Source organism: Muntiacus reevesi, chromosome 8 (genome assembly GCF_963930625.1).
Source record: "Muntiacus reevesi chromosome 8, mMunRee1.1, whole genome shotgun sequence".
Lineage (NCBI taxonomy): Eukaryota > Metazoa > Chordata > Mammalia > Artiodactyla > Cervidae > Muntiacus > Muntiacus reevesi.
The window spans coordinates 49484960-49497136 of record NC_089256.1 but is presented as its reverse complement, the minus strand read 5'-3'; the positions used below and the strand labels follow the sequence as shown (position 1 = coordinate 49497136).

The 12177-nt window shown below is 35.1% G+C and overlaps 1 protein-coding gene across 1 annotated transcript in view; it reads left to right on the top strand.

Annotated features, from left to right (window-relative positions):
- Positions 1-7204, top strand: part of UBXN7 (UBX domain protein 7) — a 52892-nt gene extending 45688 nt beyond the window's left edge. Inside the window, exons 9-11 of the mRNA XM_065942245.1 lie at positions 2211-2604; positions 2723-2802; positions 4127-7204. Coding sequence (XP_065798317.1) covers positions 2211-2604; positions 2723-2802; positions 4127-4288 — 636 coding nt within the window. The 3' untranslated portion in view covers positions 4289-7204. The remainder of the gene's footprint in view (positions 1-2210; positions 2605-2722; positions 2803-4126) is intronic.
- Positions 7205-12177: the final 4973 nt, after the last annotated feature.

Sequence of the window (12177 nt, the reverse complement as noted above, 5' to 3'; positions counted from 1 at the left end):
TAAATCAAACCCAAACTACACAGAAGGAAAAGGGGAAAGAACAGAGATCAACCAGTAACTTAGAAAACAAAAGAAAAAATTAAATGAAGCCAGAAGCTTGTTTTTTAAAAAGTCAATAAAATTGGTAAGCCTCTAGTCAGATGGTCAGGGGGAGAAAGTCACAAATTACCAATTCCAGGGTTGGGAGAGGGGCCATCTATATAGATATTACAGTTATTGAAGAAATAATAAGTAATACAGTGAATAATTACATCAAATACTTGACCCTTTAGGTAAAAAGGACAAGTTCCTAGAAAGACACAACCTACTAAAGTTCATTAAAGGAAAGACAGATACTCAAATAGTCCTATTAATGTATCTATTAATTAAATTGAATTTGTAGTTTAAAACTTAGCACAAAGAAAACTATGCCCGGGTGGCTTCCCTGGTAAATGTCTTTCATTATTAAGGAAGAAATAATGCTAATTCTACACAGACTCTTCCAGGAAACCAAAGAGGAAGAAATACTGCCTAGTTCATTGTGAGGCCAGCATTAACATGATATCAAAACCAAAACCAAAAACTGAGCTTTGTTTTACAAGGAAAACAAGAGACAAAGAAACTAAACTAATAACCCTCATTAACACAGATACAAAAATTCTTGACAAAATTTTCATAAATCAGACTCAACAGTTTATAAAAAAGCAGTACATCTTAACCAAGTGGGTTTTAAAACCGGTCAGGAATGCAAGGTTGGTTTAATGTTAGACAACCAACCAATGGAATTCACTAATAAGAAAACCATATTATCCGCCTCGAGTACAAAGTTAAATAGAAGTAGGATTTTGTAAGTAAGGAATCAGAGGAGAATGAATGTTGGCTAGGAAGTCAGCAGTATCTACTATGGTGGCAGTCTTTAAAATCAAGCTGCATGCTGTGTAATATCATTATTATAAACCTACAGTTCACCTAAGCCATTGCCGGTCACATGGGTACATCTACTTGCCTTTTTATTTATTTATTTATTTATTTATTGGTGCTAAATTAGTCTTAAGTTGCCTTAAAATTTAAAAAAAAAAAAAGTTGTTGTTTTTTTTTTTTGTTATGTATTGGCAGATAGGGTAAGCCAAATTGAAACTCCTTTAGTTTTTTGTTAGCAACCTGCACTTTTTATTGTGGAAAATTTTAGAATAGAAGGAGTTTATTGAGCCTCTATGTGTCCATTAACTAATTTCAGTCATTAACAACTTGTGGTGAGTCTTGTTTCAGCTTTACCCTATCCTTTGAAGCAAATTATTTTGACATAAATCTCAGAATTCATTGTTTTATTCATTAATTCTTTGGCATGTATCTTTAAAAGATAAAAGATTCTTTTTATTTTTTAAAAATAATCACAGTAAAAAAAAAAATAATAATCACAGTATCCCTGACACACCTGCAAAAAATTAACTGTAGTTTCTTTATATCATAAAATATCCAGTGTTCAGCTTTTGGCTATCATAAAAAATCTTCTTGTATAGTTTGGATTCACTCTAGTAATGCCTATTTTGTAACTCAACAAGTTTAGTGAAATCTGTGACATTAGGACTTTTCCATGGGGAGAACTATTGAAAGTCGCTTTTCATGATCACAATGAGAACCTTCATTGAAATTAAGTTTGGAAAAATATAGTTGTTTTTTCATATTTTTTATACAGTATTTTGTTTTGTTTTGAATGTTAAAGATCTGATTGTTAGATTTTTTGTAAAATGATCATTACTGAGTTATTTATTTACTGATAGATAGCCTTCTGTCTGCCAAAGCAGTGCTGGTTAGTGAGCAAGATAGACATCTTTCTTTGTGCTTAGTCATGTTAAAGACTGATGTTTCGACTTTTATATTTAAAACCTTAATTCATGGCTTGTTCTGGGCAAGGAATAAGTTGTTTTCTTGATTTTATTCACTTTGATTTCCCCCACCCCACATCCTGCCAAATCCTGTGCTTGCAATCATTGTGCCAGATGGTGTGACAGTTTTTATTTTTGTGTTTAAAATGCCATTCCAACTTGGCTGTTTAAGACAAAGTTGTTGCCCTCAAATAGCTTAAAATTTAGTAGAAGAGATACATCCAGCAAACAATAATAACAGCAAGCTGACTGTTTCATTTCCCATGCCCTATTTGACTTGATTATTTTTTTGGTTTAACTGTTTTCTTTTTCTTTCTACCCATGTTGTATGACTGCATCTTGCAGGAGAGCCTTATAGATGCAAGTGAAGACAGTCAGCTAGAAGCTGCCATCAGAGCCTCCTTACAAGAGACACATTTTGATTCCACACAGACAAAACAGGATAGCCGCTCAGATGAAGAATCTGAATCTGAACTTTTTTCTGGCAGTGAGGAGTTCATATCTGTTTGTGGCTCTGATGAAGAGGAGGAGATAGAGAATCTTGCGAAGTCTAGAAAGTCTCCCCACAAGGATTTGGGGCATAGAAAAGAGGAGAACAGAAGGTCACTGACTGAGCCCCCTGCCAGAACTGAGCCTGGAACAGCCACAAACCACCAAGGATTGCCAGTTGTGGATTCAGAAATATTGGAGATGTCACCTGAAAAATCAGATGGAATAGTGGAGGGCATTGATGTAAATGGTGGGTCACATTTTAAACTTCCTTTACTTAAAACTTAAATATTACTGAAGAAAATTATTTGTTTAAATTAGTCTTCTGTCACACAGCTATATATATATATTTTTAACCCTTCCTTTAGGACCAAAAGCACAGCTGATGTTGCGGTATCCAGATGGAAAAAGGGAACAAATCACTCTTCCAGAGCAAGCTAAACTACTAGTAAGTATATCTAATTTACTTGAAGCAGAGAAACTAATTGGTATAATTAGCTTGATGATTCTTTGATATGGGTGTTAGTTAGGTCTTACCTCTAACTGGAAACTTCACTGTGGTGAATCTTTTAATTCTCACTGCTTTATTTCCTTCCCACCTTATCTTGGGCAACTTGCATAGTCTGTTCTAGTCAAGGCTTCTCTGTTCCATAGCTCCTTGCAATAGAAACCCAACTGAAATTATTACCTGGAAAAGGAGTGAGGTTTATTTGATGACTGTAGTGGGGCCTCCTGGGTTTCCTAGTAGCTGGAATTGAAAAGTAGTTAAAAACCATGACTGATTTTCTGTGTGTTTCTCTTGTGGGGCCTGTTGAGTTTCCCCCTGGTGATTCTCTGCTTCATACCATTCTTCTCTCTGTATTCTGGTGACCGTTGTTTGGAAAACAGCTTGTACATAATTCGTAATAGGGATATATTGAGAGCTTTTCCTCTAGAGTCCACAGCTGATAAGCCTTCCCTCTGTGTTTTTCAACTCCTGGAAAAGAGAATGAATCTGACTTGTTTAGATTATCCTATGAATGAATCCTCCTTGGGTCAAGTGTTTATATTATACCTGGCCATTTCCTGTGGCTGAAAATAATTAAGACTCTTGAAGACTGTGACAAATGCAGGCAGGCTCTGGCCTCTGGCGTTAATACCTAGAATGTCTCCCTAGTCTAGTAATTGGAAAGGAATGGGAAATGAAACAATGAATACAAGTGTAGACCACTTTTTTGAGAAGATTGATTTTGAATCTAGAGTGGGAAATGAGCAGCAGTCAGAGAGAGAAACATGATTGAAGGAGAGACTAAGCATGTTTAAGTCTGATGGGAAGCATCTGTAGAAAAGATGTTGAAGATACATGTAAAAGAACTTGGTTTGTGGTGGTGGCATGGCTTCTGAGAAGGCAAGAAGGGATTCAGTGCACAACTGACAAGATAAGATGAAGGACGTATCTTCCCTGATAAATAGAAGGGAGGAAAACTACTGAAATGTTTAAAAATGAGGATAATAATCTTATAAACAGAAATTGTGTTTGTTTATTGGTGAGACAGTAATAACCCTGAACATTTCAATGTCATTTACTGGCTATTAATTTATTGAGTACAGGTTTATTATCTCCCCATGCAAAGTGTTATATTGCCACTTCTACAAGAGTAAGCTTCAGTTTTTAATAACTTAAATTTACATCTTACCTGATACAAAAATGAATATCATATTTTTTAATTCTTCATTATGGTCTGTCTTTTGTTTTCATTTAACAATTTTGTCTTTTCTCTTGTTTTTCATAGGCTTTGGTGAAGCATGTCCAGTCTAAAGGATATCCAAATGAACGTTTTGAACTTCTCACCAACTTCCCTCGGAGGAAACTCTCTCATCTGGACTATGATATTACATTACAGGAGGCAGGCCTTTGTCCTCAAGAGACTGTCTTTGTACAGGAAAGAAATTAACATCACGGCCTGACCTCTCTCAGCTTACCCCTTTTCCCTTTTTCTGTGAGATACCATGTCACTGAGTATGCATTTTGGCTCATAGGACCATAGAGCCAAAGTTGGGCAAGCAAGTCACCTGCCTTCTCTTCTGTTTCTTGTTCTCTCCTGTAATCAGCCTCACCTTCCCCCCCTTTTTTTCCTCCTCTCCCATTTTCTTCCTTTTCCTACTTTTCTCTCTCTTTCTTACCTAATCTGGTGACCAAATGGAAGTGTTAGGATAAGACCTCCTAGTACTGGCAGCAGGAAATGTGTGTTCCAATAAGTGGTCTCTTACACAGCACTTTTAGGGGATCAAATGAAATGTTACTCCTCAGACTCCTTTGGTAAAGGAATGGCTAGATTCAGAATAAGAACAGTCTCTCTGTTTTGTAAGCCCTTTTTTAGTAGGGAGAAGAAATTCTCTAACACATGTTTTGTTTTGTTGTTCATGTAGGAAATACCACGTAACAAAGTGCCCAGGCTTTTGTTTACATGGAAAAAGCATCCTTTATAATTACTGCTCATTATATTTAATGTTTTTCTCAAAGAACCCCCATCTAGAATTATTTCCATGATATGTGTTATTGACAGAAAGAGTGTTAACTTAGGGTGAGTAGCATGGAGTGGCTTTCAGTATCCTAGCCTGAGATGGCTTTCTTCGTTATTACTCTATAAACTATCTTGATCCTGCTAATCTTGGGATGGACATTTTGTGAGCACGTTGTGATGACTAGGATAGGAAGGTACTTGCTGTTTTTGCCAGTACAGCATATTAGTTCCTTTGGCCCTTCCATTGTTTGGGTCCACAAGTGATCTATAGGAAGGCAGCTGTTAAGTAATCATGAGTACAATGGCTTGTAGTTGTAACCACTATGGTTATTGATTGTCCTATGTGCTTTAAGGCATACTTAATGTATGCCCTAGGGGAAAAAGAAGAGGATGCAGCTGAGAGTTGCTAACCATGTTCCTTTGGTTAGAAATAATGATTTATCTTTTACCATTGGTTGGAACTGTCTCTGAAAAGCTCTGGTGATTGAATGAGCTTAATTCCTCATGCAGTTTTTTACAAAAGGTATCAAAACTGAAAACTTAGCTCTAAGGGGAGGACCCTTAAAATCAATTCATAAGACAACATTTAGTAACGGAAGTGGGGAAGATTACCTGTAATTTTCGGGTGTGGGTTTTTTCTGCCAACAAAAGCCACATTCAAATTGTAGTTGGTGAGCGCTTTTTTCAGTATTATTTAGAAGAGGTCATCTTGAATCTATTTAATATGATTAGACTTACCAGCTTCACATTATGCTCAGTTCTTATTTTGAGCTTTAGAGTCCTCTGAACGGGTAGCAGTAATTCTGGTGGCAAAATCAGAACTTTAACTTGTTATAAAATCATAATACAGAGTGAACCTATTTTGTTGATTGGGATTTAGATTGATTGATTCTTCTACTTGAGGAACATAAATTGCTATTACTCAGAGACCTTTAGGTTCCCATCTACTTTAAGATCACTCTCTTGGCAACTGGGGGATTTAAAGAGAAAAAAGATGCTTGTGTGTTGCTAGTACACAATTAGAGAATACGGTTTCTAATGGTTGGACTTTGAGGGACCCTCCCTAAAGAATGAGTTATGTATGTCCTCAAGGAAATCATGGAAAATTCTGTTTATTCTTCAGTGAGTCCTTTTGAATTGATGTTCTTACATTTTTTTCTAAGTCTGTGTAAGTGCTTATGTATAAGTATATAATTGTATAAATATTTATAAATATATTTATATAATTACAATTTCATTTATACCTTGAGTCAAAGTTCTCTCTTTAGATTGGTGACTGTCCACTTTGGTGTATTTTCATAGGCTCTCGAGGCTAACTAGCAGCTTCTGATTCATTGAGGAAGCATGGTTTTCATGTTAATTCCTCAATTGTTTCTCTGAACTTGGATAATATACTTGCTGTCTGAAGAACAGAGCTATATACAAAGGTGCATTAGGGGGTTAAAAAACTATTGGTCATAGACAAGGTCAAAAATCTGAAAATTCAGGGAGGCACAGGGTAAGAGGGGAGGTTATGCTCAGCTTTGGTGCTGTGATGGCACCTGTCTCCACTCTCAGCAGAGTCACAGCTGAAGTCCAAATCTGTTAAAAATATGAAATCAAGAATTTTCCCCATAGGATTCTGTTTCATTCTTTTACCTACTAGTTTCTCTTTGTAAAGCATATCTAGAAACCTTAAGACAACATGCTCATTAATGATAAGATGTAGTTCTTTCTGATAAGCTCAGCTCTGGCATATCCACATATAAGAAACCAAAGTAACTTTTTCAACTTTGATTACTATGAGATGACCACATCAAAGTGATACAAGTAAGCATATCAAAGAGATGGGGCATGAGATATTGGTCCAACTTAAATAAAACAGGGATTTTTAGAGTTCAAGATGTAGAGAATTTTATTTTGAGGCAGGAGTGTAATTATCCTGGGTTTGGTATACAGGCCCACAAGGAAGGCATTATGAATTGTACACAGGAAGAGTATGGATTGTGCTTTGTGCAAGAACTTAATCCACTTTATTAGTAAGTCTTATTTCCTTTGCAAATTCCTTAGCTCTTTGGAAGAGAGGTTTTATTGAATAGATAAAATGAAGTTAATAGGATTAGGTAAAAATAGTCACTCCTCTTAGGTATTGGAAATAGCTTGAAAGAGACCTTAAAAGGTAGGAAGGAAAAGAACAAGATAGAGTTTGATGAGAGTAAATGACAGAAGACAAATATAGGGAGATGAAATGAAAATTAGTAGGGAGGAAAGTAACAGGAAATCATTTGAATTTGATTTATGAAGGGACCAGAGAAGAGAATAACCAAACAGGGGAAGAACAGGAAAGTAATTTTGAGTAACTAACAAGTACTAAGTATTTCATGTGCATTTTCTCCTTTAATCTCCCTAAGAACTCCACAAAATGCATATTTTCCCCATTTTATAGATAAGGAAGAAAATTGAAGTTTAGAGAACTTGTTCAGGATGTCACAGCTAGTAAGTGGCAAAATCAGAGTTGGCATTCATGCTTTTTTTTCACTCCCATGCTGTGGTCTCCAACAGAAATCAATTTGTTCAAAAGGTTATCTTCTCATAATGTTTGGCTCTGTAAGTTATTTGGTTTTGTTTCCTTAAAGCTCATGAGATTTGTACTATGCCTATATAGTCTTATTTACACCATTATTTTCAGTGGCTGATTACTAATTGTTTTTTAAAAATGATGCACTGATGAAAATGTGAAAGGAAAATAACTGGCACTATTTGCCAAGAAAAAAATGGAAAGGATAAGAAAGAATTTTATCAACTTTTTTTTTTTTTTTTTTACCATTTTTCAGAAAAGATACAATTATCTTTTCTGTATCCCATCTATATTAGATTGTTGAACATTCTGTGTGTGTATTTTCAAATCTTCTATAAAATTCTACTTCCTTGACTCTGTAAGTTAACAGTTATTTGAGTCCTTAATCAAAGTTGGAAAAATCTTAATCTAAGATCTGCTTCCTGCCTGTTTTATCCAGTTGGAGAGACACACTACACATGAGATAGTAGAACATGTAAACACTTACTTTCCTGAGTCTGAACCATAATTATAATAGAAGTTTAGAAAAGGTAAAGAATAGTGTAAGTTTTATTTAGGGAAATAAAACTGAAAAGTGGCAAACACTTGCTCACATTTTCTTTTGATTCCCCTGTATTCTTTAGTACCAGCTTTTGAAACTGCTAGATTTAGGGTGTGACATTTAACAATAAGGCATAACTAGGAAAGAATTATTGATCCCAGGATTAAAGATTTAAGCCAGCAGGGATCTCATTTGGACATTTAGGAAAATACCAGAGGGAGCCACTTCCTACTGGAAAGGGAAGATTTAATTTCTCTTCCCAGGTACACATTAAATGTATTATATATTATATGCAGAAGGGGCACTATATTAGGTATAAAGTATACTTGGGTTACATCTGTGCTTCTAATTCTCTGTTGAGAATTGGACTAGATCAATAGCTCTTAGTCTGTTCAAGTAAAAGGGCTTGTAACGTTAAAATCCGGGAGTGGTGGGGAGTTGTGGGGTTAAGTATTAAAATCCTTAATTCCTTAGGTGGAGAAAATGTAAGTGTGCATGTGGAATTGCAGATCCTTTCCAGAGACTCTGGGAACCCACAGATTGTAGACCACTGAATTATATTATCTCTGAATCCTCTCCACTCCAAAATTTAATGCTCTGAGTCTCTTCCTTTTATTTATATTATTATCCCTAGAGTAATTAAAAGTATTCTTGTTAATCAGTTCTTGCTTTTTTCCCTGTGTCCAGGTTTCATTTGTCCAGTAACTTGATCTACCCATACTGTGATGATTGAAATCTCCAGAAGGAGAGTATAATAGTTTCAGGTTCACTAATGATCCTTTAAACAGAATTCATTACTTTTAATTAAAACTTAATGCTGTTTTCCTAATCAGTGCTGAGTGTAACTAAAATGTAATAAGAACCAATTATTTCACTGACAGCCAGAGTTAAATTTAGTTCTGTGTGTTTGCTTAAACAAAGCAGTTTACTGACCAAGCAGTTGTTAGGAAATTGATTTGTGTAAACTGTAGAATTCACTTGGTTTTGACAGAAACAAGTTTTTCAGGATCGAAATAGATTGACTTTTTAAAATATTTCTTATCCCATAGAGTGTATCTCCATGGTGTCATTCTGTCTTTCTGGATCTCTTTCATTTAGAGCCAGAGAGAGAAAGTAAATAGTACTCAGAAGTATTACTCAATAGTAAATCATGAAATGGAGGTTGATGAGTAAGTAAAGTCTTGTGTAAAACTAAATGAGAGTATGAAGAACCCACCCTTCTGGTGAACATAGCAATTTTCCAATAAACATAAGCCTTGATGAAAAGGCCACTTAAGGACAGCTGTGTACTATGAATACTTAACTTCATTTATTTGCCTTGCTTAGAATTTTACTTACTGTCTTGCCATGAAACTTAGTATTGCACTGTATACATTTTAGAATAGTGGTAAAAATGTTCTGTAGTACTGAAAATAACCAACAGAGAACACCAAGGCAGTGTGGTGATTTCTCCTGATATGTCGAAATTCTATATTTCAGTGATGGCTGTTTCAGTCTTTGATTCACCTATGTGTCAGTCCTGCTAGAGAGACAGATTAGAATCTTAGCCTTTTTTTTAATAGAGATTATGATGACCTTGGTAGTTTTCCCATGAAGTGATCGTGTGATTAAATTATTGAATGTAATGAGACCCTTAATTAGAAAATCTTTTAATACAACTTTCTCTTACGTTTCCATTCTGTTCTTGATTTTTGACATCTATTCTCAGAAAATGTCATGATTTTTAATGAAATTGGATATGTTTAAGAAATTCAATTTCTGACTTTTAATAACTTTTCATTTTTTATAAATTATTATACCAGGAAAGAATTTGAGGCAAACATCATTTTTTATAACTCTCTCTCTAACTAAGAATCCTTATTCCAAATATAGAATAGCTAGTCCATAACACCCTTCCTTCTTCTTTAGCTTATGGAATGCTGTTGTATTGCTTAGAATCTCAGTCTTTCTCATAAACATAGTAGTTTTGGTACAGGCTTTTCTTTGACATATGATCTCAAAGTAGAGTTGAGCAATCTAATATGAACTACCTTAATAAAACATAATTTAGTATTTCTGTGAAGCATTTTCAAAAGATAACCAGACTTACTTGTAGGATTAGAGATATAAATACTGATGGTAGTATTTTGCCTGAGAACAATCACATATTAATCTATAAATATGGACATTTGCCTTGCTGTACTTAATTCTGTTGCACCAAACAACAAGTTTTTGTTGTTAGGTTAATAGTGTTTCCTCTACAGAGATCAAAATGCCCTAAGATTTTATATCCCTTATAAAGTCACTTGGGTTTATAGATTGGATGAATAAGCTCTACTTAATGTAAGAAAAATTTTATCTCCATTGAAAGAAATTATTAATCTAACTCAGCCACCATGAATCACTCATTTATTAGACATGGTAGATAAAATGGGAAACATTTCAAATCATTAGATAAATTCTGACTTGGAATTGAATTCTCCCCTCCTTAAAGTCTTTTCTGATTGTTTTTTTCTTAGACTCAATATCGGCATCTTAACTGATAAGGGAGAAAAATTCTTGATCTGAAACCATTCCCTGCCATTCTGCTTTTTTTTTTCTTTTCCTCTGTCAAGGTCGCTGACTAGTATGTGTCACCAGGACTTATTCAAGTTAATGACATTGGAATGTTGATGCTCAGTTGGATATCTTCCTGTTTTCAACAAAATGGTTTTATAGTATGCTTTTCTCAAGCTTCTGTGTTCTTACTAATGAAAAATATCAATAAATGGTGTGATTCAAAATATAAATAGGTTTTTGACACTAATCATATGCTCTTAACAGTAGCTTTTTGATAATTTACCTGCCCTGTAAGTTAAATCTCTGATGGAGTGACCACTGCCACCAGAAAATCCCCTTACCTGCTAATTAGAATGAAAGTAGTATGTGACCTCCACATTTCAGCTAATTAGTAGTAAGCTTGTAGTGGCTGTTTATCTTACCTATTTGGGGACTTGGGCCTTGTTCCTTTCCTAGGTTTGTCCCTTAGATTTGGAAAGACTATTTAAAACTTTCTGGGAGACAGACAGTAAAGCTGTGAGATAATCCTCTAGTCTTAGTTGTAGAGAAATGAGTACCAGTTGATGCTAATACAATACTTGGATTTTGAGGGGCTTCCAGCCAAGCTTTGGCATGAATCTTAGAAATCATTTTATTCACTCCTTTAAGAATCTTTTTTTTTTTTTTAGAACGGTTTTCCTTTTGATGGTTAACAACTTCTAAGCATCTGGTGTCTTTATTATTATTTTAACCCTTTAAGAAAGAAAGTAGGTATTGATTGTTCCATGGAAACTCTCAGGAGTGTTTGTAGGCTTCTCTGCATGCTTTGTATGAGTTCAGTTTTAACTGCATTTTGAATCATCTGGAATGTCCAATTCTGGTGTCCTCACTATTGTGTTTTTTCAACATTTTTTCATGTCATTTTTCAAACCTCACTTCCCATCTTATTCGGAGAAGTTAATCAAGGAATGGAATTTGGGGATAGGGACGGGGGTGGGTTGGGGACTTGAGTGAAGTCAACTTAGGGTATTTGCTTTAGTGTTCTCAAGCAGTTTCTAACGGTATTTAGAAATTCCCTGGGATGTTTGTATACTCAACTTATTCTGGATAAAGTGGTGGTCTCAGTGAGATTTGCATTCTTAATGCAGGACAAGCTCTAAATTTAATATGTAGTGTAATTTGGTTATTGAATCCAAGAAGGTAATGGACAAAGACAGTGCTCCTATTGTAGTGTTTCTGGCAAGTGCTCCCTAAAATGCACATAACATATAGTTCTCAATTTTCAGGGCTTTAATCCCATGGTGCTAGGAGAGATCATTTGTTTCTGCAGTTCTCGAGTGGGAAGAAGGCTTTGGGACCAGTGGGAAAGGGGCGACAGGATCATCCACTAAATTTTTTGTTCAAGACACTTGAAAGACCCTCCTGTATATCTAGTAAGAGATAATAAAGGTGCTAGGGAAAGCCTTAAATTTGAAGACATAAGGAGACCATAGAAAATATACACTTGTAGGAGGAGAAAAACATGCTGTTAGATAAAGCAGAGCTGTAACTGCTGGCTAAGACTCAATGGAACTTCCACTTGCTCTCAAACCAGGGAAATCTTAAATAACTGGGTGTGATATATCTATAGATACACATAATCTATAGGTAAATAATTTCTAAAATGAGGATCTTTCTCTTGGTGATCCTCTGGTTTTGGCTGTA